The 27803-nt window shown below is 38.6% G+C and overlaps 1 protein-coding gene across 1 annotated transcript; it reads right to left on the reverse strand.

Moving 5' to 3' along the window:
* Nucleotides 1-733: 733 nt before the first annotated feature.
* On the reverse strand, nt 734-26463 carry PLA2G4F (phospholipase A2 group IVF). The gene is made up of 20 exons (XM_032188819.1): nt 26353-26463; nt 22108-22180; nt 19940-20076; nt 18434-18562; nt 16951-16991; nt 16339-16381; nt 14959-15025; nt 14496-14665; nt 13435-13548; nt 12949-12986; nt 11865-12000; nt 11043-11179; nt 8657-8879; nt 7987-8101; nt 6628-6765; nt 4535-4642; nt 3548-3742; nt 3075-3241; nt 2338-2524; nt 734-998 (listed from the first exon to the last, which is right to left on the reverse strand). Exons 1-20 carry the CDS (start codon nt 26461-26463, stop codon nt 769-771), a joined length of 2559 nt encoding a protein of 852 aa, XP_032044710.1. The 3' UTR covers nt 734-768.
* Between the last annotated feature and the right edge of the window lie 1340 nt (nt 26464-27803).

Raw genomic sequence — 27803 nt, forward strand, 5'->3', positions numbered from 1 at the left:
TAAAAAATTTCTTAAATTAAAAAAAAAAAAAAACTACCTCAAAAAAAATTCCTCACAAAAAAAAAAAAAAAGTTTACCAAAATAATTTACTCTGATTGAACTTTTGGGACACTGAAGGCCATTACTAACTCCTGAGACAGGTAAGAAGGAAATACCAGGTATCTTAAAAGCCATGAATAGCAAAAATGGTAGACAGCTAACAACTGTTTGGTCTTGCAAATATACAGGCAATAGCCAGTAGCAAGTTGAAAGCAAAAGAACATTTTCTCTCTCAATGCATGGTTACAATCCATTGAATTATATGCCAGATGAGGTAAATGGTAAAACCTCATGGAGGTTCAAAAAGCAAGAATGTTAAAGATATGGAAGAAATCAATGTTTCCTCATAACTACCCACATCTTTGACAGAGATCCTTTATCCACGAACCAGTGGAGTTTGTGAGATAATCTCCAAATGCTAGCACTCTTTGCACAGATCTCTCTAGTCATCAGCTGCCGTTAGATGAGATACCAGGCTAAATAATTTCCTTCTCTTCCACACTCACACACAACCCTATTTTTTCTGTTTGATATAACAGTACAACACCGATGTAACTCTCTCTTGGGTTTTTCTAAGACCATCTGATATCTTGAATAGATTTTCAATGTCACATGCATTACTCCCTTCCCAAGAATACAGTTTCCAGCTAACAGTTTTCAGCTTTCAGGCTTGAACCACATGGCTTTGGTACACTGCAGCCTGCCTTTATCCTCAATTATGGAAGGTACTCATGTATTGGATGTATTGATGACATTCTTCCGCTTTCTCCTTTGCAGAGCCAAGTTCAGGGTTTTGAAGAGAGTGTCCTTGTTGTTCAGAACGTTGTAGCGATTCACTTCCACTAACCTGCGGAAATCATATGGCTCAAGGGTGAAATTCAGTGTACGGTAAGGAGAATCTTTTGTCTCAATGACAAAGTCACCAAAGGATTTCTCATCCTCTGACTCACGCTCAACGCCTGCAAGAAGAAAAAAAAAATATATATATATATATATTTATATTTTATATATTTATTTATTTATTTATTAAAATGACTCAGCAGTGGCAGACTCATTTTAGTTGGATTCTGCAAGGAGGCTATATCACAGGTAACTGTTGAACCTCAAATCTTTCCCCAGAGCTCTTCCTCAGGCATTTCAGCTCCTTCAGGACACAAAGTGCTTAGAAACTGAAGACAAAGCATTGTTACCTCTCCTACTTCCACTAGACTCCAAAACACAGGATTAAAATGCATTTTCATTATGATAAATTGTTTAGCGTGTCCATAATAGCCATGCTTCCAATTGCTCAATTCTTCCTGGAAGTGCTATTAACTAGATAATAAAAGATACCAACACCCTGAGTTGAACTAACCTCAAGAGGCTAGTATAATTGTTTAAAATACGTTTAAAATGGCAACTAGTGGTTTTTAGCACCCTAACATTTAAATCTAAACACTAGTAGTGAAAGCTCAATGTTAAAGTCATTTGCTAAAAACACTTTTGCTTCTTGTTACTACAGAAAGAGCAGTCTTGAACCATAGTCAGGCCCACTAATTTGAATCTCCTCATCTTCGTGCACTGAGAGCCTGGCAATTGTCATTGTATTAATACAGAAAGCATTAACAGGGCAACTTATGTTTCCCTTGTCTGGTCAGTCCTGCATATTCTTCTCTATGTATTCCAAAGTTTTTCTCAGGACGCTGCTCTCTCCCAGTAAGGGAGAAATACGGCATGGAATTTTGGCTGTCTCTACCTAAAAGTATAGCTCTACGCTTCATCCCAGCACTCTTGCTTGACAGTGATAGACCTTATGGTCTATATTAATCACATTAACTGAAACAGGGATTGTTTTCCGTAATAACTTGACCTTTACGCTGCAAAGGCACAGAACATTTAGCACTGTTATATGATCTGACATACAGACTGGTCCACAACACTTTGCTACCTATTGGTTCATTCATATCCAATAAACAAACAAAACTTATTATTTAACCTGATTTATTGTGCTTTCCTGTATGTAGGGTAATTAGAAGTAACAGTATCAGACATCAGGGCAGACTGATCAGAAATAAGCAAAAACATTACCCATTTTGATTCTTTCTGCCCTTTAGATGGTTTTATTGTTTGCATTTTGTTGCTGTTTTTTTTTGTTTGTTTGTTTGCTTGCTTGCTTTGTTTTTTAATTGCCAGGCTCTTCTCTCACTCTCCCTTCCAAAAAAAATTGTGCAATTTGATCCTACCTTAAATTAATGTAACAGTTTAATAATTTATAGGTAAGTACTAAGGAGAGTGAAAGTAGGAACACTGAACCCTTACCTGGAGCTTTGTATTTCCGGAAGGTGTCATTCACTAATGGGAAATGGAGCACAATGGGAGCCTTTGGATTATTGTTATCCACAAACATGTAGCACTCTTTTGGCTTCTTTTCATCTTCATCACTCAATTTGATTTTTGGAAAAGGAATCTCCCGCTCCTCACAGTATTTCTGAGCCAACTCTAAAACCTGTTGTCAAAGAACAAAAGTAATTTTGATAGAATACCAGCCATACCTCTAAGATTGCCTAACTACTATCCTCAAAAGAAGAGAGATCCTATCAAAACAAAAAAATCCAAACAAACAAAGAAAAATTCATTTTCCAGATTGCATGAAGCAATTTCTCTGGCTGATGATACAGAAAAAAAGAAGAGTAGAACTAAGCACTACTATTAAACATCAACAGTTTGCATCTAAAACCCTTTTTATGTTTTATATCTATATCTATACCTTGACTTTTCTGCACTTAAAAATAAACACTAGTATACATGTATACAGGACAACTTGGTTGCACGAAGAAAGTCACCAATAGCCAATTTTTCATTAGAAGTATAGAATTATGGAACAAAGATCTTATGAGCTAAGCAAATATTCTTATTTTAGGTAATATGACATACTTAGGCTTTTGAAACAAATCTTATTAGTTATCACTTCCTATCTCCTCATCTGATCTGCTGCCATCGTAGATATCATTCTGTGTTCTTATACTCATGTAATAAACTTCAGCTATGTCTCACACCTCAAACGGAGCTTCCCAGGAGAAATTGAACGACAAAATAACATCCACATCTCTCTCTGGCTGAAGTACCAATGGAAAGGGAGAGTTGATAGAAAAGCCACCATCCACTAGATACAAGCTCTCTTCCATGGGGGTCAACTGGTTAGGAAACGCATCCAGATGAGTGCCTGGAAGACATGTCAAGTAACTATAATGCTTCTTTACACACCTCTGGATACAAGCAACAAAAAGTTTGTGCTGGGGTTATAAGAGAAAAAGACATTCCAACCCACACATTGAACTGAGAATGGCCTATAACACCCTATAAGGAGCTTGCCTCATATGAGGGAAGACAAATAGTAGATCAACTTTTTGCTATGGCATACGAAGAGTTAAATTCCCTCACTTCAATGGAATAAAATCAGTCTGGACATAGCACGTTACTGAACATTAACACACTATCCTATATCCCAGATACATACAGGTTCATTCACCTTTCCAAACCACAAATTTCTTGACATTAACATAATCTTTATGAAGATACAATCCCTGCATGAAGTTGAATGTCTCTCCACACGTGACCCGGGACTTGAAGAAATCCTGGAAAATTTGCAACAAGGGGCCCCCAGGTATAACCAAGCGAGTCTTCAGTCGTGTTGGATCTCGGAAATGAGATCTTCGACAGTCATCTACAGAAACCACAAAAGGGTGAAGAATAAATAGACAATGCTCATCCAGCTTCATCATTTCAATCAGACTTTTTTCTGCAATGTTTAGTCTGAACACTGATTTTGTCCTCTAATTAAAAAATATTGTAATGAAATTTAAATAAGCTGCCATTTATATGGTTGGATATTTACCTGCCCTATTTAAAAGGGATTATTCGAATCATTGTCCCTTTTAATTTCAGATGCAGACAAAGAAGCCCCTGGTAGCAAGTGACAGCAAGACAACAACAGTATTTATAGTTACAGCAGCACAAGTGTGAAAAATAGGTCTGCAGAGAGGAAAAAATCTCTTCTACCTCTATTCCCTATGAGGTTATAAACATGCACCTAAGCAACTCTCAGCCTTTAATACACTTCCTTTTCACTAGTAGAGAGGTATCATACAAATGAAGAATACTAACATTCAACCAGATTATTCAACATTTAAAAAAAAAAAAATAGGCCAAGAAGGGAACTGAAAACTTATTCTTCACCTCCTGCATAGCTGTTGGGTTTCTGCCCTTCTCTTCTTGTGGTAAGGACCCCTGAACTGCAAGAGGTGTTTAAGAGAAATCCCAGAACTAGCCAAAATTATAGTCAAGGTCATATTAAAAAAATATATATATATATTATACTCTATTCACTATGTATGCAATAGTGATACATATGTAATAGAGTAATATACAGCACAAGAGCTATCTGTCCAAACCCATCCCTTATGCTAGCTTTGAAAACTACACACACTACATTCTTTAAATTTTTAAATGTTCTTACCTATAACTTTGATAACATCTTTGAAAGGCTCTAGAAAGCTCAATCCTGTTCCAACTACTTTCAAGCAGATATCATCCAAGCTTGCAGCAAAGGCACTGCCCCACATTCCTGCAAAAGAAGTAAGGAATAATTTAATACTTGAAAGGCTTTTTCTGGTATAACCAAAAGGCCTATTACTCAGCTGCCATCATGGAGAAGGTTGCCACTCAACCCCTACTATTCTAATATTTGTTGTTTGAGTTTAAACCTTTGAGTGAATCATGACAAATTCAGATGCAATAATCTAATGAAGAAACTTCTATGAGAGGGAAGCTCTTCTATGAGATAAAGAAAGATGGCAAGAGAATGGGAAGAGCTAAAGCAGTAGTTTTTGGCAGGTATGATCAAGAGTGGACTGGGTAGAAAGATACAGGGAATTAGAAGAGACTTAGTGCCTAGCTTTGCAGACAAACCTACTGAGACAGAAGATTAGCGAGGTATCCAGGGCAGACTCTGAGCAATAGTGGTTGGCAAAGAAGTTCAGAAGTACATAGAAATGCCTGTATGAAGCAGCAGCTGCATAGCAAGCACAGTTGCAGAGGGGTTGGAACTAGATGATGCCTTCCAACCCAAGCTGTTGTATGATTCTATTATTCTTTAAGAAAGCTTTATGAGCTCTTGCAGGGCCTAAAGATCTTCTGACCCAACTGAAGAATTCCAGCTTTAAGTAACTACCATTGTGTTCCAAATCGTGGAAAGAAAATACTTCCAGTACATTAGCTTTAGTTCTTTTACTCTGAAAAAAATTTTATAAACAATTTATAGTCTTCACATTCCTGACTCTGTTTCTAATAAAACAGCATCTTTGTATGTAGATTGTCACTGCCTGCATACACCTTCAAGGATAATGCTCCAAATAGGATGCAGCTCTTAAGTGTAAAGGCCATTAGGACTCTCTATGATCATATGATATAAACAATTAAGATTTAAACATAAGATATAAAATAGACATAAATAACATACGATATAAGCAGATATAAACAACTAAGGCAAATTGGAGAAACCACCTAAAACTGAGACCTAGAGAACCACACTCACTGACAGCATCATCTCAAGCACCTAACCCAATTTTGCCTCATCTCCTTGATGCACTACACTCATGAGGGGTACATCATGGTTGAATCTGTTACTCAGGCACACCAAAGAACTAGTTTTAGGAAGACAGGAAGACAAATGTCTAATACCACAACCACAGCACTTGCAAGTACCAATAAACAAGGCAGTAAGTACCAATAAACCTTGGAAAAGAACAACACTATCCCAAGCAAAAATATTTTGAAGTGCAGGATAATTCACTCTAACTTTGAGGAAGCAATAGTCTTCCCTGACCTTCCCTGGATTTTGATCTACAGTAATTGTACAGTAAGTTTGATGTACAGTAATTTATTCCTACAAGGATTTCATTTTAATTGAGGGAAAGGTTCTCTAGTTAAAATGCACATCCTGTTCAGCAACCTGTCTGATCTCCATTTAACACTGAACATTAAGCTGACACTCAAAATACTTCTTTCTCTGTTCAGGTTCTGAAAAATATATGAGGGATCTTAAGAGACCTTTTACTAACACAGAAGATAAAGCTGACAGAAGATAAATGATTTTAAAAATTAAAAAAAAAACAAACAACAAAAAAAAACTTCAGCAACAAGGAAGAAATGATGTAAATGCAGCAACATGATGTAACAGGCAACATGACCTCCTACACATATGACCATATCTAAAAGCAATGTGATGCTACACAGCTTGGCTGAACGTTAAATTTTTTGCAAACAGTAATATCAAAAATATATGCCCTCATTTTCTGAATTAATCTAGACACATTCACTGGGCTTTTGTAACACCACTGGAAGCTAGTCTTCAAAAAGACTCTGCAGACTAAGGAGTATCAGACTATAATACTGTAACAACTGCACCTAAACCTTTAGAGAAAGATCTGACATTTTTACCCTTTTTGAACTCTTTAGAAAGGGACAAAAAAGCATAGGTTTCAGTTGGTAAGTCCTAAAAGCAATGTGACTTTCTATCTACCCCTTCTATTTATTACTGTAAGCTCATACCTTGTAGAAAACAAATTCTAGGCTCTGGACGTTTCTGGATGAGTCTTCCCATGAAGAACTCACTGTCGAAGTCCTCTGTTCGGACAAAAGCTCCGTATTTGCGAAACCCAACTTCATAGGGAGTAAACTCACACCATTCTAAGAACAAGACATCCGATTAGTGAGGATTTACTCACCTCAAAGTAAGTGTAGGTAAAAAATACTCATTTGATTTCTGTTCACACAAGTGGGGCATAAGGGAGTCTCCCTCCACTTCTTTCACTATTACTGTGGACTTCCTTGCCATTCTTTTCATGGAGCCTCCATCTTACACACACATCATTAATATCAACTGCTGTACAGGTTTCACTACCTCAATCCCATCTCTTTTCTTCCTGGCTTTTTGGAGAAAAAAACTTTTTTTTTTTTTTTTTGCTCCATTTTGACTGTTACTGCAGAAATATCCTACCCATTTCACCTCTATTTTAAACTTTTTTCATCATGTCAAAGGGAAGCTACTTCAATTTTCCTGTATTTTCCTCATCCTGTTTACTATCAGTAAATATTACAATACTGACTTCACATCTCAGTTGACCGACTGTGTTAGAATTCATTGTCTACTTATTGAAATGTCCCTTCATGCTTGAAAGCTTTCCACAAATATTTGCAAATGAAATTCATTGTCCTTCAAGTTCTGCTTTAAAATTCATCTTCCTTACATACACCCACACACACTCTTCCTGAACAAAAGAAGAGCAACAAAAAGGGAAAAAAATAATAGTTGTACAATGATGGACACAACGGTTTGTGTTCCTGTTTGACTCTGTGATTGCTTGTTGCTTTGTATTTAAAATTGCAAGTGACATGCAATAGGACTGGCCTTTTTGTTCTGCAACTGTACAACCAACAAGAACCCAGGCTGTTAAATACCACTATTTTCATGACACATGCTGCAAGTTTTCCAATCCATCATATTACCTGAATTTTCCATAAATCAGATATGTGAGATTATAAAAGAAAAATCCCAGCTACATGAAGTAGGTCTCTCGATTACCAAGTACTTCGGTTTTCCAATGCAGACAGACTTAAGTATTACAACAATCTTCCTTCTTAGCTCCTGAATATTTCAGGCATTTTCTTGTAAAACATGCAGAGTAGCCAGCTGAGTTAATACTCTTCCTTCATAGCCATAATGAAAACATTTGTAATTGGGATGACAACACACTGTTATTCATAACCCTATCACCTTTTAAGCCCTGTTATCTGTTGTCAGCTGTTCATTACCTGAATAGTGAGTTTCAACAAAAGACAACTGGAACTGTGTAGGTGAAAGGAATTTACAGATTTTAGCAAACCAAAAGAAACCTGCCATGTTCACACCTGCAAAGTCACCACTACTAATATTGGGTCTCACATTGACAGCTGCATAGATGGGATATGGGTTCTGGGCCCATTTCACTGCTTCTTGCTGATCAGACAGCTTTGATGGATCTTCCTGGTTACAAACAAAGAAGGAGAAACATATTAACATAAATTCTGTCCCCATACTTCAGTAATTTGAAGCTGTTTCTTACCATCTGACTAACAATGCTACTAATTCAAAGTCCCTTTCCTCCCTCAGTCCATGCATACAATTAAGTTTTGTCGTGATTTCTGCAGTTGTATAATTAGAATATCAGGTGTTATTAACATGCTACTTACCCCTCTGATTTCAATTAACATAAATACTGCACAGTAATACAGTTTTGCAAAACCACTATCAACATTTTTTCAGGATTAACCTGCCCAATACAAAAGCTATTAATTTAACAAGTTATTCCAAATAAACACTCAGTTTTTCTATAGCACTAATACATAAAATTTGAAAATTCTTTAGTAAAGAGGGGTGCTGGGATATCTGAGGCAGAGAGAAACAAAAACCCTCTATGTTTATTCCACAACACTGCCTATTCCCAAACAGCCGATAAAGGCAGAGACTAATTAATTTCTTGACATTCAACATATGGGTGTGCTGAGGTCCCAGCTGGAAAACTAACATGAACTCTTTTACCTTCTGTTGTAGGAAATACTCCACAATAAGACCCCACAAATCTGTGAAGGAAACTTTCCGTCCACTACTTTCCATTGAATTCAACTCCTGGAAATAGTATTTCAGTCGTTCTGGGGAAAATGCCCCTCCTTTGCTGCTGGACACAGTACCCTGAGCTCTGTCAATTGCATCTTGAAGATCTTTCTGTGACCAGTAAGGGTCTTGATACAATGTCGATAAACACCTGAAAATGATTACATTAATGTCATCAGTAAAAGTGGCCTTTATGTTAACAATGAATTATAGCTAGACATTGTTACTCCTGTGAGTAATATTTACTTCATGGCTTGAGAAGTCTAGCTAAAAATAAGACATTGTAAAGAGCCAATAAGAATTGATCTCTGTGCTCTAAAACATGCTGAGAACCCTGAGACCTCCATAACAGCTTCTCCCTGATTCCTAATGTATCTTTCACGGACGTTACAAAAATCATGTATTAGCTCACGTGCTAACTTATAAATATGAGTTAACTTCAGACCATAACGACTCTGAGAGACTATCAGACAGCAAGGGTTCTACTGCACAGTAATAAAGGCCATAGCCTTCATCAGAACACAGGTCTGGTTAAAATGAGACAGTTTGGATGCTTGGTTAGAGGATGACTAAATTTATTTGAAAGTCTAACTTTGAATCAAAAGGTTAATTAAGAATGTTATACAAATAGAAGTTAATGCACAAAGCTATGGAAGGGTGTAGTGGGTTTACGTGGCAAGGTTTTGGTAGCAGGGGGCTATAGGGGTGGTTTCTGTGAGAAAGATCTAGAAGCTGCCCCATGTTTGGGAAGGGCCCCATTGTTTTCCAGATCTGAGCCAATAAGCGATGTTGTTTGCGCCTCCGTGAGAGCATATTTAAGACAGGGAAAAAACGCTGCGCCACACAGCAGCCGGGAGAGTCAAGGGAGTGGGAGAACAGCCTTGCACCAAGGTCAGTGTAGAAGGAGGGGGAGAGGTGCTCCAGGCGCCGGAGCAGAAGTCCCCTGCGGCCTGTGGTGAGGACCATGGTGAAGCAGGATGTCCCCCTGCAGCCCATGGAGTACCACGGTGGAGCAGGGTTCCACGCTGCAGCCCGTGGAGGAGACCACGGTGGAGCAGGTGGCCCTGCACCGACGGAGGCTGCCGCCTGTGGAAGACCCCTGCCGGAGCAGATTCCGGGCCGGACCTGTAGCCCGTGGAGAGGAGACCACGCAGGAGCAGGTGATCTGGCAGGAGCTGCTGCCCGTAGGGGAGCCAGGTTGGAGCAGTTTTCTCCTGAGGGATGGACCCCGTGGTACGGACCCATATCTGGAGCAGTTCTGGAAGAGCTGCTGCCTGTGGGAAGCCCACGCCGGATCAGTTCATCAAGGACTGCATCCCGTGGGTGGGACCCCACAGCACAGGGGACGAGAGTGACCGAGAAGGAGCGGCAGAGAAGAAGTGCTGTAGACTGACCATAACCCCCATTCCCCGTTCCCCTGCGCCGCTCAGGGGGAGGAGGTGGAAAAGGGTGGATGGGGGGGGAAGGTGCTTTTGGTTTTTTTTTTTCCTTTGTTTTCTCACTTCTCTCGCTTGTTAGTTGTAGGCAATAAATCTTACTATCTCCTTATGCCGAGTCTGTTTTGCCCGTTACAATAATTATTGCGTGATTTTCTCGTCCTTATCTCAATCCTTGAGCCCTTTTCACATATTTTCTCCCCATTCCTCTTTGAGGAGGGGGAGTGAGAGAGCGGCTGTGGTGGAGCTCGGCTGCCCACTCGAGCGGAACCACGACAAAGGGAAGGTTATATTGTCAAGATTCAAAACTCAGTTAAATCATTTCACGAAAACAATACGTACTTATAGGAAGGATGGATTTCAACACACACTTCAAAAACTGAGCTACTGAAACATTCTAACCATGTCTGACACTTCAGCACATTGCTCCAGACTACCAAATCCAGTGCTATTCCGCCACTCAGCTGCATATGCTATTGCAGAAGTTAGTGACTTAGTGGTCTGCATAGAGATGTTTCCAGTGTTGCACCACCCTGGTTATCTTCTTGGCAACAGTAAGCACATAGGGCAAGTTTTTGAAGTCAGGGTTCTGAGGGAATCCACAGCAGCTTTATTCATGTACTAAGTTCTGCTACTAGCTGCCATGCTTGCAAAAGCAGCAGATTTATAAATTTAGCCAATAGCTGTATAAGTTACAAGTGATAATGAATCTTTGACTCTTTAGGATTCCCATCAGAACTCTCAGGCGAAATCTGATGAAACATTTAACTTCATTTTCTGTCTGTAAATGGCAAAAATACAGTTCTGGCCTTATTTTTTGCATCGATACTAACATATTCAACTATAAGTTTCTGGAGTCAACACTGCACACAACTTACCAAGTAGAGCCAGAAATCCCACTCAGATATATTGCAGCATCCAGAAGGCCCAGCTGCTGAAGCCCAGCTAGGCTGCCATAGAATGAAGTCAGTGCTCTCATCCCACCTCCAGACCCCAGTACTGCTACAACTGGAACCTGCAGCCAGCAAACTCAGGAATGACAATCACAGACTTTTGAATTGCCAGTAAATCAACAGTTACACAGAAGTAATCCTGTTCAAGTCTCATTCTTACACAGGAAATAATATATCCGTTCCATTTACATTTCAATTAATTTTAGGTTTGATTTCCATCAGCACCCTTTTCCCTGTTCTGTAATTGAAATACATGGCTTACCACAAAAATACCAGTTATCTTCATGACAGTGACTTACTGAAACTGTTATGTATATTAACACACATTTAGTTGCATGCCATACAACATGCACGTTAGAATAGGGGAAAAAAGGAGCGGTGATTCTTCTAACAGCACCTGAAGATCACGGGGGAATATATCAGGATATCTAGAAATAACTGTCTCCAAATCAGCAATTTAGAAGCTGGTTCTCTATGGTGAGCTTCAACTAAACCATTCTAAAATTGTCTCTCCCATCATCATAATTCAGAGCTCAAAGTCTAATATATAGGAAATACATAGCAAATCACACACACCCCTCAGAATTTTAGAAATACAAGATGTGAGACTTCAGTAATGAAACGCTGCGGGGATCTCTCATGGTAAATGTGAACCATATTCTGTTGGTTATAGGCAAAGAATCCTACAATACTTAACTAATTATCAACCAAGCACAAAGGATTTATGAATTTCTCTGTGCTCAATACCTCATCTTTCCGAGGGGATTCCTTTAAATTAAGAGTCTTCTTCAGCACCTCAGAAACTAATTTCTTCCTTTTGTCCACAAATTCTCTCTCCTCTTTACAGAGGTCAAAACCCAGACGTATATCTAGATCCCAAGTACTGAAAAAGAAATCAAAGAATACACAAAAAACAGTAAGTTCTGCAGAATTTGTAATTTCCTGGGAAAAGCATTTTTTGTAAACACATTCTAGGTGCTGACATGAATCACTGGACTAAACTGTTAGATGGCTACCACTCAGACTGCTGTCTGAAGTGTATGTCTATTTACTAGCTGTTTTGCAATAAGAGCATTTGGAATTAAAAATGAAACATCTCCCTGTAGTTTTTCTCTCTATGTCTAAATACAAAATTTGTGTCAGGCAGTCATTCAGGTTAAGCTTCAGGAATTTCACAGACAGGAAGAAAAGACTCTCAGTGGTTGAAAGAAAATTGTACGAGGAACAATTGAGAACACTGCACTGACACGGATGGAAAATGAGGGGAAAGTGATTTTTTAAAACAGTGTCAGGAGGGTACAACAGGAAAACAAACTTGCTATACGAGTTTTTGAAAGGGGAGGAGGATCTTCAGTTAATGACTATATACCTAATTACCCTACCAACTCATAAGACAACTTCTCAATTTTGTGTGTTATTATTTCCTTAACACTCCTTTCTTGCACCATTCCCCCATTCAAGCTCTTCACACATCAAGCTGTCCTTCCCTATTTGTCAGTACAGCACCATGCATATTCTGGGAACTATCTGCATCTATCAAAACTACTTAATATTTACACCATCAGCTTCCCACACTTCATATGTTTAAGTGTTAGGAAAACAGAAAATGTTGTTCAGATTTCAGCAGGATTGACACCAATCCAAGAGATAGTGTCTTGAAAGAGAATAATCACATATGTGAAAAGAAAAATAATCAAGGTTTTCTCTTTTATCTGTCCCAAGAGTTTGATTGAGACAGCAGACTTTCCCAGAGCAGCAGGGATAATCACTCAGCTCCCTATGAGAATTAAGGCCTTTCCTCATTTTAGAGATCTTTGAGGTTCCCACTCACCTCTCTTCAGCTTTCAAACTTATATCCAAACTTTCTCCCTGTGAACACAGAAAAAATCTTGCAATTGATAGCAACTGCATAGGTGGCACTACTAAATACAGGTTATTACATCAACATGGTCACAAGATACTAACTAGAACAACACTCATTCACAAAACTACCTCTGTGGAACACCTTTCTCTTCAACCTATTTCAAACATTTTTAGTAATCTGAAATAGTTTATTTACAGTGACTAAACAAAATCAGAGAGCAGACAGAACATTTATTTCTTCTGCAAGCTTCTTGCTTCTCTCCTCCTCAGATATTTTTGTTTCTTACCTTTGCCAGCCATGAAAACATTTTTAGAAAAGCTGCACTGAGTATTCATTCTAGATCTACAAGAAAACAGCACTCCTAAGAATCACATGCAGTTTAACTTTCCAAATGCCTAAAACTGGTGGGGGGTATTCAAAGCATGTTAAAATAGGTGCAATAATTGACATTACCTCTCCCAGAGAAACAACTCTATCAACTTTTTGTCCAACAGGAAGGGAATTAACTGGTACTGTCCCCCGTCCCAGAACTGTAGTATGCTTTTCAATATCAGGGTTCATCCCATCCTAATAAAAAATAAAATGTTGTTTGAGTGCTTCAGTAAAAATGTTAATGATATGACTGTCATAAACAAACAACAATAAAACAAAATAGCAAACAATCCTGGCAATCACAGAATCACAGAATTTCTAGGTTGGAAGAGACCTCAGGATCATCGAGTCCAACTTCTGACCTAATGCTAACAGTCCCCACTAAACCATATACCTAAGCTAAGCTGATCATTACAACTAACCCTTTTCCAAAGCAGTCTAAGGCTTTCTGAGACCTGCCTGTCCTGCTCTCTGCTTGACAGATCTTTGCTGGGATTATTTCTGTCACTGAAACAGCTGTTTTTGTTTTTTTTTTATTATTATATTTTTCTAATACAGCTGTCTGCCAAACACAAAAACCTTTATCTCCAAATATAGGATTTTTCCCCTGAATTGTTGTAGTGATACGTGTCAGAAAACCCACAAAGGAACTTGTATAGTCTTCAAAGCAGGATTTGAAATAGAGAAAAATGAATCCATAACAAGTGATAATAAAGATCAACCTAAGCCTGGCCATCGATTCCTAATGCAGAAACAGAAAATACATCAGTTGAAGACAGAATTCTAGCCTAGAAAATTCTGATTTGACCAGGTACAACATTAAAGAGTTAACTCTGATTCTTGTGTCTGAAAGGTATATCTGGAAGTGACAACTAACCTTAATAATGAATGACCCTTTCAGCACCACAAGTACCAAGAAGAAACTTGCTTTCAGTGCAAGTTTTTGAGATCCATGCATACCTGAACAATATATCCAAAACTGATATCCCTGGACATCTGAAGACATTGTCTGCCTTCTTATGATCAAACTAAGGCCATTCAGTTTATGTTTAAAGGCTTTTTATAGACCAAAGACACTGTTTTCAGGGTGGATTTATTCAAAAGTGTTTATAACCTTTGTAGCAGCCAGGACAGCTGCTTACCTGTAGGATAGATATGGTTTGCTCCAGCTCCACTTGCAGTTCTGGATGCATTTCTTTGTCCACATGAAAAACAAAGGAGGTTCCATAATCCTTCTCATTATCTGGTCTCCAAGGAATATGCAGCTGCTTCTGATACGCCCCTGGAACAGAAAGCTTGACCGCACAGCTACCTGTATATTAGAATAAGACGTTTAGACTGCAGAATCCATTTGCTGAAGATCAAATACTTTTGTTAAATGTAGCTGAAAATATGAAAACACAAGTAAAGACTCTCAAGTCTCTTTCATGGGGCACCCAATGGAAGTGACCCAATATTATTTTGCCTTTATTTTTAATACTAAATTAACTAACAAAGTCAGTTTTGTAGTCAACATATAAGAATACACTTGATAGACAGTGAGGGGTCTCCCCTCTCTCCCACGGAATAAACATGCTGTGAAGTAGACACTGCAGGCAGACATACCTTGCTGTTTCTCTTTTATTTTTTCTTCTTTGTTGACAGTCCCTTGCAGAGACAAACAAGGATGAACCTATGAAAAGAAGAAACAAGTTCTGGTTATGAAATTTGAGATCATTTTTTTTGTTGAAGCTTAATCCACCTACTATGGTACGGATCAGGCTTACAGCTACAATGTTTCAAAAAAAAAAAACAAAAAAAAACAAAAAACAAAAAAAAAAAAACCAACACATTATTTGAATGATCAATATAATCCATAAAGAGCAAGCTTTGTTTTAGCAAGAAGGGATTATTTCGTCTTGTTTCAGAATGAAAACTACTTCTCCTATTCCAGGTTTTTTTTTTTTTCAACCTGTACCGCATATTTACAAGTTTACTTTTTTTCCTCTTCTTTCTTTCTTCTAATTATGTTTTGGTTTTTGTTTGTTTTTTGTTTGTTTTGTTTTTTGTTTGTTTTTAATGGACATGTGAGTACCTATACAGAATCTGTTCAGATCCTAGAAACCACTTCATAAATTCTACCATGACTTTCTGTTTTGGATTATCCATGTCCTCATGAAACAGTGTCTCACACCAAACAATCTTCACCTTCCCTTCTAGGACAGAGGATACAAAATTTAATTAACCATAACTACTCTCAAAGATAGTAAACGTATCTACTGCTTGAACTTAAGACAGATTTGCTGAGGGAAATATGAACACAAGGGGCTCTATACTGTGAAATAATCTGCAGAAGTGAGCCATTACAAGCCATCAATTTTTTCCTGAAAAATGGAGGGAAGTAGTTCTCTCATTGTTGAAATGCAAAGTTTTAATCTGCATTTCAACAATGAGACAACTCTTTCCCTCCCTTCTTTCCCCTATTAGAAATTGGCATCTCAGCCCCTTTTCTTTGGAATAAAAAAAAAAAAAAAAAAAAAAAAAAAGATTTTTAATGTATAATGTACTTTTTGGAAAAAAAAAATCCTGATCCCCCAAGAAATAGACAAATACCTCTAGAATTATGATCTACTTAATAATGGCAATGAGAAAATCCTAGAAATAATGAATGTTAAGATAAGGAAGAAGATTACATCCAAACAGCATCTAGGGTAGAAAACACAGGATGGTCCTCAGGACTCACCAGCCTTCTTAAGAGTTTTTTGTTTACATATTTTAAACAGGTATACTGGAAAAAAATCAGCCTTCCCAGTAGTTCATATCAAGTTTCAAAAACCTGAGGATTTTTTTTAAAACAGCAAATTTAAAAGCAGAGGCAAGTGCTGGCAAGAATATGAGTTATTTGGATCCAGAAGTTGAATCTTAAACAATTCTTGTCCTCTAACTATTAAACACCTATGTTCAGGGGTAAACCCCAATACACATAACTGACTTCAGTGTACTCACCACAAGTACTCCATTGGTCAATACCTCTGTAGGGGTATCTGAGCTGTGAAAGGAAAAGGTTTAATGCAAATGAGTTTTAGTTTTAATTTTTGTGTCATCCTACTCACAAACTAGCTCTCTGATAAGAGGCAGGAGAGGAAGGTCCTCATTGCAACGGATATACTGACTAGACTGACACTATTTCCCTTGACAGAATAACAGAAAAAAATTACTGAAGGAAAAATTCCTCCACCACTATAAACATGTCATTATTTTGATAACATAAAGAAAAGCTGAGATTAGATAGACTGTCATACAGATAACCTGTATACTTTATGTGTGTAAAGCTTTCCACTCTTAACTAATTTAGCTAAATATGTTGAAGTAACTTCCTTTGCAGTGTTGCCATTCCCATAAAAATCAAACTTTTATTCCCTCTTCGGTACCCCCAAATTTTGGTGGTTGGCACTTTAAGGACACTTGCAATCAGCCACTGGTGACCAACTTATGCACCATAGAAAAGCGTAACACATTAGCCTCCTCATGAACAAGACTGTCACTGCTCAGAAAAAAGCAACTAACACAACATCTCCCTAGAGCACAAATTCACTTAGCTCTTCAGGTAAAACTCACCATTTCTCCAAGCAGAACTCTACATCCAGCTCTTCATTATCCTTTAAAAATAAAAGTTGGTCAGAGGTGACCCTTGAACGTGAGTATGATTATAACAATCTTTTCCATGAGATTAAGTTTTTCTCCTGTTAAAAATGATAACAACTACTTCTGTTGCTTTTACAAAAACTCAAGCCAAGCTTTAGAATGCTTAGAATGCAGCCTTTTTTGTTGCTGCACTTTAAACATTCCTGTTCTCCCAGGCATTTTCTATATGACCAGACACATCTATGTTTGATGAGACAAGTGCCCACAAGTCAGACTTGGCTCTCCGATCCATTACCCTGCTTTTGAATAAACACTCTTCCAGCTCAAACACCACTGCAGTGCTGCCTCTGAAAACAGCTTCTACAGGAGACTTGGTGTTTCCTCCCACTTATTATTTCAACAGATTACACTCCTAGCTCATTGCTGCCTTTATTTTGTCATGTATAGACTTCGACCCAGCCATCTTTCCCCCTGCCATAGCATACAGTAAATGATTGACCCAGTGCAGCTTTTAAAATAACTAAGTAGAAGCCAGCTTGGGCTATTTTCTTTCACTGAAGTTACAGCTTCCAGTTCCATAGTTACTGATCAAGACCACTTTTTAAGCATTCAGCAGATAGGATAACGTAGTGGGAACAAGCAAGTTACTAAGTCTCCTTCTGTGATCACAAATCATTTAGAGGGCATGTGACACTGACGAAAACCTCCCTGCTAACTACATACCAGTTAATCTGCTTCTGACCATACCGTCGGCACTGAAGCCAGATTTCTCAAGAAAACACATCATTAGCTCACCTGTACTCCAGGCCTATTGTAGCAATGTGTTTGAGGCAATTACAAAAGAGATCAGATTGGTGACATAGCTTATTTTACGTAACTAAAGTCATCTTGTTGCAAGGCCATAAATAAGTGCCTAGGGACTGACAGCAGCTCATAGGCACCAATGTCACCCTCACAAAGCAGAAGTTAAATGTAACTGAACATAGCTCAGCAAAAAATAAGCTGTTCTTAAGCTTTTGACTTATTAAATACAGAAGTAACCTTTGCAGCAGTAAATTTATTCATTGCAAACTGATGATGATCAAATAAATAAGATAGTCTGCAATCCACAAAACAGCTGACAACAAATGCCTTTCATTTTAAGCCCAGTTTACACCTTTCTTGCCTGTTAAAAACAAAAATCCTCTTCAAAAATGTTTCAACATCTTCTGAAAGACAGAAGTCACCCCAAAGTTTTGTTTAGCTGGACATCCCAAAGACTGTGGAACACAAAAAAAATCACTTGTTATTTTAGAAACATCTCAGATAACAGTAAGTCCCTAAACACCATCTGTTGCTACATTTTCCCCTTGTGGCCTCTACAACACTCAGATGCATGGAACAAGCATGTACTGCTTGATTTCTGTAACATGAGCTGCAGCTATTCAGAGCTCCGGGAAAGGAGCTGTGGACTAACCTCGGGGTTCAACTTGAAAGTGCGCAGCAGGGGCTGACCTGGCTTCATGCCTCCTACATCGAAGACGATGGAAGTGAGCTCATCACTGACTAGGACATCCTCGTCATAGAGTGTCATTTCCAAAATGTTCTAAAACCAAACAAACATTCTTAGGTGAAGACAGAAGCACTTCCATGAACCTCAGTAGCTGTGAACAGGCATTTTATGCATTAATCAGTACTGCTGCCCTTCCCCATCCCTGAAGGGAATTCACTACATTCAGCAGGACTTACGCATAGTTAAGCACAAAGCTTCTATTTGACTGTGTTTAGCTAAAGCTTTTTCTGAGCTTCCCAGCTAGAGAGAGGTCACAGCAGAATGGAGGCGGGGGTTGTAGTTCTCTCCACCAGGTTGCCACAGATTTGCCTGAAGAATGAACAGCAATATCCACTCTTTCAGCATGACTCAGTCCAGGATATTGTAGGGACCTATCACTTCTTGCTCAGCATTGTCTCAACAGTTAAGATTAGCAGAAATTAACTGAAACAGAAGCAACAAACTACATATGACAACAACAAAAACCAGCCTTGAAAAAACTAGTTTTCAGCAAAACAAGGCTGAACTTAAATTTGTGCTGGTTTAGCCTCACAGCAGCAACCAGACTGCAGCTTCATAAGCCTGCAGGGGAAGAAAAAGCTCACACACTCAAAAGTTTAGTTTGCAATTTTCTTACAATTTTTCTAAGTCTATTAGCATTCCACCTTCATCACCAACCACCACAGAAAGGCACTCCAAGTGAGAGGGATAATTTCTTGTTAATGAACCTTATTCCAAAGCCTAGGATGTTATGCAAAGCAATGGTTCCATGCTAAAAATAATCTTTCAAAAATACTTCTTCCTTCCCTCTACCATTAGATCACTTTGAGAATGAACGCTCATAGTATGATAAAATTTTTTTTATCATGTTTCATTAGGTCCTGCTAGGAGGATCTAACATACTGTTTCTATTAAGAGTTTCAATTTAGCTTTCCTTGTTGTTTGGAACTAATGGCTAGACGTGGCTGAAGGGACAGGTAAGACACCTGGCTAAGTGATAGAGTGATTTGTAGTTTAGTTCCCATTACCTTCCCTTACATGCTCGTAATCCTAGACAATATGCAGTGTAAGACAAGCAGAGAGAGAAGAAAGGAACAGCTACAATGTGAAAGTAGAAGCAACCATCAAATACTAACATGCATGATCAAAAATTTCATTTATTTGATAGTGCCTAACTTCCCTTTCTTGAGTTGCATCACAAGGACATTTACAGTAAATTCTAGCTGTAATTTGCAAAAGATGGTGCACCTATAAACAGCTGTGGTTATCACTAGACATGCTACAGCTTCTGGTACCACTGAAGAAGACCACCACTTTACACATGCCACTGCTTTTGAGGATAAAGATCCCTTGGTTTTGAATGAAGTGTCAAAAGCAAGCCAACACACAAATGCAGACAGTCCAACCAGCTCCACAAAGGGTGTTCCTCACCTTGACAGCACTATGGATTCGGTACTGGAAGGTTTCATTCCACTCTGGGTTATCACAATTGTCAACAACCTGAGTTCGGTAGACCATTGGAGATGCAGTGGGCAGTTTCATTTCCACATAGCAGTCTGCTTTTGACACTGGAGTAGAGAGTGGAGAGATATATTACAACTACTTTAATCAAACACATTCCTGCCGATGAGCTCCTCACTTACTAAATTGCACTGCATCATAAAAAAAGTGTGCAAAATTAAGAGCAAATTTGTAGAGCAAGTGTCTTTAATGAAGTACACATCTTTAAACTGCAGCAAACTGAACATTAGGTGTCGATGTTTCTTCTTTCTGGTTCATCCAAACCACAAAACCCTTCATGAAAGGGACTACTATTCAAAATAAGGAAGATATTTCAGAACAGGACTGCTGATACCAGGGCCAAGGTAAAATTATTTCCTTGCTGTCACAATCTTGTTAATTCAACATGAACTATTGTGAACTTCCTTCCATTAATTTGCCCTGAACTTACCCCAAGAAATATAAATTCATTTCTAAGGTTTTGTTTTCCACACGAAGAATCAAGTAGCAGTACTGTATCGAGGAACAACACACCTATAATAGAAAAGGAACTAACCAAATAGTCTCCTCTACTGCCATTTCATTTTCTGAGCTACACACAGCTGCTGCCAGATCACATTGTTGGTCTAGCCTCTCTCACATAATACATCCTTTCACAGAATCACAGAATGGTTGAGGTTGGAAGGAACCTCCTGAGGTCATCTTGTCTATCCCCCTGCTCAAGCAGGGTCCTCTAGAGAAGGTTGCCTAGGACAGACTCCAGTCAAGTTTTTAATATCACCAAGGATAGAGACTTCAAAGCCTCTCTGGGCAACCTGTGCCAGTCTCCAGTCACCTTCAGTAAAAATAAATTAAATTCTTGTTATGTTCAGATGGAACACTGTGCTTGTTTGTGCTCATTGCCTTGTCTTGTAACTGAACACCATTGAAAAGAGCCTTGCTCCATTTTCTTAACACTCTACTTTCAGATATTTGTACACAACAAAATTTGCAAGTCTTCTCTTCTCTAGGTTAAGTAGTCCCAGCTCTCTCAGCCTTTGCTCATGGGAGAGGTGTTCCAATCCATTAGTAGTCTTAGTGCCCCTTGACTAGACTTTCGTCAGTAGCTCCATCTCTCCAATATCCACCACTGCTATAATCTCATCTTGTTTGGCCAGGACCATTACCATTCCCTGAAAATAACTGAATCTGTCTTAAGCATCCTTCCTTCTTCCAGGTAAGGCCTCTTTAATAATGCAAGTATGGAACTAGAGTTGAACAGAAAGGCCATAACTCTCTTGTCACAGTATATATTTTCAAGCCCTCAACATTTCAGCAGTTTTTCTGTTCCCTGGACAATCATTTAGCATTACAGTGGTCTGATGGTGGATATCAAAAACAAGCCTAAGTCAAGCAGACCACCTTACTGTATTAACTCTATTCATGACTTGATTCCTTCAAAGATCCAAATACCCCAAAACAGCCCTGAAACCTTCACTCAACACAGATACATAAGAGGAAGGTAATATATACCATGCTATCAAAACCAGAAATAGGTTAAAAAACAAACAAAAAAAAAAGATTGTCTTGGAATCAGTCAGTCACCTACCCCTTAAAAAATTTCAACAATGTAAACAAAACAAGCAGAAACATGAAAGAAAATGACACTGTAACTAATTGAGAAAAACATCTGGAAGCTAGAATTTAACTGAAAATTGGTACTTGCAGTTACTGAAGTCCTGCACCTGGAAGGGTGAACTTTCCCATAACCTGAGTGCTGAATTCAGACAGAGGACTATCAAACAGGCCACAATGGGTCATCATGAAAAGGAGCAAGGAAATGAAATGAATGAAATGGTACTAGGACTCACCTTATCTTGTTCTGCAAAGTTAACCTGTAGCTTGGCCACACATTACACCTTTAAAATGTACATATACATACATATATATATATGTGTGTGTGTGTATGTATATATAATGCCTTACAAGAAAAACCATTGTGCAGATGTAAAAGCAATACACTACATGTAAGTAAGAAGTTCACATCACAATACAACCCGTGTTACAGATGACCTCTGAATAAAGTATCTGTTTTCTTAATACCTTTACTAAATACTTACGCAGATCTGTACCCTTGATGTTTCTGGCTCGGAGGACTTTTACAGTTAGGTTGTAGTAAGGGTGCTTCTCCCACTGAAAAACAGGAACAAGGCTCAGCATGCAACTCAACTGCAATACCTGTTCTGTAACCACACTAATATCAATCCAGAGACAAGGACCAGACCAGCCAGAACAAAATAAACTATTTATGACTCCATTTGGGAACATACACAGTATTTTCAGTTTCCTGGAGGAAGTCTAAAGGAGGCTAGAAGTGAACTCAATTCCCTTTCAGCAAGGCAATGAATGATTCTTAGTGTAACTCCTCACAGACTTCAGAAAGTAAGCCCCTGATTTAGGGTTTCCTGTAATTATAGATAATTTTAATTGCTTCATTAGCTCTTTTTATCCTTCATCAGGAATGAAACTGAAGCTCCTCAAATAATTTGAATTATGACTTGCCTGGTTTCTTCAGAGCACTTGCTAAGGGCATATGCATACTTGAGCAATAGCAGATGTGGGAAGAACCTTAAGAGCTGAATTAATTAGCTTATTGTCTGAAGATGTAGAAAGCACATGCTGTTTACAATGAGGGGAAAAAATTACACTTTCTTATAGAAACATACTTCATGGCACTATAAGCAACAAAAGAAAAACCTGAAATTCCTATTCATTCTGAACTGTTATTCATATCAGTACTCTAAATAGCACATGCTACCATTATAGATCAAAATGCAATTCTTGTTCTTGAAAACTTCTGCAAGGCTATTCTTGGAAGGTAGTGTCTAACTGCCCAGATATGAGGGGAATATAAACCTGACTAAATTCTAGACAATCATAAAGAAGACAAGCATGAGTGGCAGGGGACGACATGAGGATATCATTTGAAGGGATTTGGTGCAAACTGGAGAAAAGCAATAATGTAAATCTTGTGAACAGAATGGGATTCTGCCTCCAATTCCTAAGTTACGAGACAAACCAGGGCAAAATAATGACCAGCTACAAACCCTTCTATTAAATCCCATCCCAAAAGTACTTTCCAGAAGTGGTCATTAGCTCTATATTCATCATTTTCTACACTGTGGACTTGAGACCACAGTTTAATTTCAGGTACGCTAAGCATTCATTGACAACTGAATTCAACAGGATCTTTGCTTACAACAAAATGCTGCAGAGTGCTACGTGTTATATCAAAAGGTTGTCCCTTCATATCTCTAATTATTCTCATTTTTTTGAGACCCTAAACAATGAACCGTTAACTGTCAAAATGTTCTTGAATATCCCCTATCTAATAAATGGAATTCTACTGTGCAGTCACATGCTTGTGGAGTTTTCCTCATTTCTTATCACACCCTAAGATATTTGGTAGCTTTTGAAAAACAGGGTTTGAACAGCAGACTAAAAACCAGGACATAACTAGTACACTGAACATCTTTGTATGGAGTGCCATCTACTGTGAGCACCAAGGGTAAAATTTACATGCATAGCCTAAGATACTCCATACTGAACTGCCAAATAAAATTGGAGCAAATAAACTCCAATTATATTATTACTAAAGAGCTTTTATTTGCAACATCAACGCAGCATTCAAGATACTCCTTCCCCCATTTGTTTCTGGCAGCAAGACGTGCCTTCACTTCTAATTTCATCCTGAGCTCTGCTCTTCAGATGCTTTTTCCTTCTTTTTAAACATTTCCTGATCACCTGTATTTCTTTTCAATCACAGAGTAGTTTCTCATGCAAAGTCTGCCCTTCTTTCTACCTCCTCAAACTGAGGAAGGGACTACAGAAAGAAATTAAGGATTGCAAAATTTATTCTCACCAACCTCCTGAAGGTGATACAATTCTTCAGCTTGTTGAAAAGTGAAGCTACATGACCATACTGTCACTGCTGACAAAGCAATCTTCACTAATGTAGCTATCACCTTGAATTCAGCCACTAACAGCAGAGGAAGCACAGAATACCATAAAGATAAGCACATTGCTCTTTTACTGCACACCATCTGTCAACACAGCCACATGTTCAAAAGTTCCTTCCAAAGGTCTCCAGCACCCGTTGATTTTAAGCCAGTCATTACATAGCTGAGGATACATTTCCCACTCCTAGATCATAATTTAAGGGCATATAGTGCAAGAGAGATCTTCCTGTGCTCCCAAGGCTGCGTTATCAATATGCCAGAACCTCACCTTCTGCCTCTTGTAATTATATTTTAGCCAGGGTTGTAACATACTACAAGATGAGCTTACAGAGTAATGAAGCCTGAGTATAAGATGTGCTCTATCTGAACACATCTGGGAAGAGGCAGGCAAGAAATGTGTGTGGGAAATTTATGACAAATAACTACAGTTCTGTCTACACCAGTGTACATAACAATGTACCAATGTACATGATGATAGATGCAAGCAACAAATTTCTAATTTGCAGTTTAATGATTCTTCAGAACCACCCCTTTTCCAGAGCTCAGGAGAAACACTGTCTGAAACAAAAAACATGAAACCCTTACGTAAGGGTACAAGACTGAATTCTCACACCCTCAGCCCTGCTAACAACTGTCTGTACCTTTAATCTAAACTGAAGGTGCTGATGTAGCAGCGAGGGACTGTAAAACAGGTTATCCCAGGTCCAGGATCCAGTAGTCTTCACTCATATATCCCAGAATACCTGCCTTTATACAGTGGAATTTAAGTCCTGGAATGCTCTCCACATCTCGCAGTGGACACAGACGACACACCATAGGCATGCCAGTTTCATTAGAGAAATGTTTACAATAGTAAATAAAAATGCAGCTGCTAAACCATAGGTTTACTGCTAGCAGGCAATGGGGTAGCTCAGTAAGAAGAATCAATTTTATCAAGGGAGAACGCCCCCCCACCTTGTTCTTGCTTCCAAGTGAAAACGCTGCCTACAAATCCCCTCCTCCTAATTTCAGCCACAGCATCTTGCCAAGTTTGCTATTAAACCCAAAAGCAAATTCCTATCTTTCTCAGATACTCTTTGCATTTTCCTTCTTTGCCCAGAAGTGTTCACCCACTGTTGGGAAAAAAGACTTAGACCCTGAACTACAGTCTACTAGAAGAAAAGTTTTATAACCAGTCAGGTGATAACGAGTAGTGCAAACAGCTCAGTATCACAACAGTAGTGGCAAACACTGGGCTCACTCTAAGCTTACATTGCTTTCAGAATTGTGAAACAGGCTAAACTTTGGAAAATTTATTAAAATAGATTAGGTCATTCTCAATTCGCCACCAACGCCAAAGACTGATATGCTTCCCTTCCCTTGATTACTTGCTATTAAAAAGTCAATACAAAACTTCTCCCTACCAGGCAACACAACCTTGCTTTTTAAGTAGTGTCTATTTTTTTAATGTATTGATTTATGTAAGGAGTACTTGAGTGAAAGCATCACATCCTTTGATTAACTGGTTAATGAAAATCACAGCAGGCTAATATTAGCCTCTCCTACCCTGACTTGCTAAGTAGCGAACAACATTAAAAAAAAACACCACTCAAGTCAGCAACAATCATTTGTATCACAAAGCAAACAGTAGACCAACGTGGCAGTAAGCCATCCTCTGATATTTAATGGCCACCTCAATTTTAACTTCCAGATTTATGGTAAGGGAAGCAGGTAATCAGATGACAGATCAAATCTTCCAGACAAAGGCTCCTTCTCAAACAGCTAAGTACAATTCAAAATTGAGGTTATTGGGCATACCACCTTGTACAATGGACTAATTATAAAGCAGCTGAAGGACAAACACATTGGAACCGCTTATCAAATGTGGCTGTACTGCATTATGAATGGGTGGTTAAAGTAATACTCTAAAGCAGACTAAGTAACTATAAAGCCCAATGGGATAAGGCGGACAGGAAAAAAGAAAGGGAGTGTCAATCAAGGATATTTTACAAGAAAATTCTACAAGAAAACATGTAAGCACAATTCCGTCTCTACTACTGAGAAGCCTGATATGCTGGAGTTTCCTCCAAAAAAGTATCAGCTTAATTGTGTTTCCCAGAACCCAAGGAAACAGAGACCTGCTCTGCATTGTTTCACACAGAACCCAACTTTAGTAAAAAACTCAAATCTACATTAGCATTGTCATTATCCAAAATTTTCATCCAGTGGTAAATTTTTTGATTCACTGAAATTCTGAATCACTGAAGAAGCACAGCACTGTTTTTTACATATGTGCACTAACAGGAAGTCATTGCCAAACAGATCAGCTAAGGAATGCTGTCTCAAAGACAACACAATTGGTCTTACCCGCCAGTGATAAAATCCAGTCTCTCTTCTCTCCTTTCTTTGGAAAAGTACAGCTGCCAGAAAAGGCAGCACTCTGTGTGGAACCAGGCCCCGCAGCACCTCACAGAACATGGAAAAAAAAATGGCCTTTTGTCTCAGTAGAAAACCTGACAAAAAACGCAGAAGAGTCCCTAGATATCTGGCTGTGAAGAGCTGCTTACTACAGGCTTGGTCTGAAGTTTTGCACATGAGCAGGCTTCGTTCCAACTGTGAGAAGCAGAGGTGTGGCCTGCACTTGCCAAACAACCCAGTTCAAAGCCTCACTGGCAGGTTTTTCAAATGCTGGTGCAAGATAGCAGCAAAGCAGCACTGGACAGGGAAGCTCTGAGTAGGAGGAAGTACTGCTGTGATTAAGCCACAACCTCACAATTACCAGTCCAGATTTTCTTTGACCTGATTTAGGACTTTGACTGTTTCAAAACCTTTCCAGATTTCAGCACACCATAAAAGAATATTTTTAAATAGAAATAAATTCCCATCTTGCAAGCCTGAGGAAAAACTGTATTTCTCATTGACTGCAGACGTTCAGAGAAGTTTCAGGGAGGCCTGAACTGAGACAGTATCATTCGTCCTGTTAGGACTCAGAACGAAAAAAAAATCCAGCACCACATCTAGCCTTGCACTATGTGAGCTGTCTGCATAAAGCCATCCTTTATTCTTCCCCTTTCCATGTAGTATTGTCTTGATTCTTCCGTCAAATGTTCCTGAAAACTTGTACAATCGATAAGGCCATGATTCTATGTACTTTAAGAAATATCTCGGTAGCAAAGGAAATTGTTTGCTTGAAGTGATGCTTGTTAACAGCTGCTGATATCTGTCTCACCTGCAGGTTTTTACCGAAGAGTATGAACTGAAGCATCAAACAACTGTTTCAACAGTTAGAAAGTGGTAGCCAGTAATGTGGCATGTCACCAGCACAGACAAATGTGATAACGTGACACATTCTCAGTAAGGTCTCATTAATTAATCATTTCCTGTCATTACTGTCATTCACTAGCTTAGAATTTAAGAAAATTAATAAAGCATTGGTGCTGGTATTCATAGCACAAACAAGTCAGTACTAGTCAGCGAATTCACAGACTTACAGTCAACGCACAGGCAGAAAGTGAGTACAGTACCATTGCAAAACAGCCAGCAGTTGCATTAAATGGTATGGTAAACACAGATGAAAAAGCAATTTCTTTGCATTTCTCCATATCATTGCACTTAAAGTGAAGGAGAACCCTATTCAGTTATAATAGAAAAATTACAGAACCATAAGCATGATTTAACTAGTATAGCTCATGAATGCAAATTACAGGAAAACTGAGGCTGCCTCACATAGTAAACTAATATGGAGAAATCACACATTCTAAACAGAATATTACAAGCAGTACTCAAAACCTCTGTTTTATCTGGTGACTGCCTGATGC

This window comes from Aythya fuligula, chromosome 5 (genome assembly GCF_009819795.1).
Source record: "Aythya fuligula isolate bAytFul2 chromosome 5, bAytFul2.pri, whole genome shotgun sequence".
In the NCBI taxonomy this organism is placed as follows: domain Eukaryota; kingdom Metazoa; phylum Chordata; class Aves; order Anseriformes; family Anatidae; genus Aythya; species Aythya fuligula.

Coding starts and splice junctions, on each gene's coding strand:
- PLA2G4F (XM_032188819.1), bottom strand. CDS start 26,463: ATGTTCTGTGAGGTGCTGCGGGGCCTGGTTCCACACAGAGTGCTGCCT. Junction 12,001..12,948: donor AGTTTGAAAGCTGAAGAGAG/GTGAGTGGGAAC, acceptor TTTCTTTTTCAG/TACTTGGGATCTAGATATAC. Junction 999..2,337: donor CCGGAAATACAAAGCTCCAG/GTAAGGGTTCAG, acceptor TTCTTCTTGCAG/GCGTTGAGCGTGAGTCAGAG.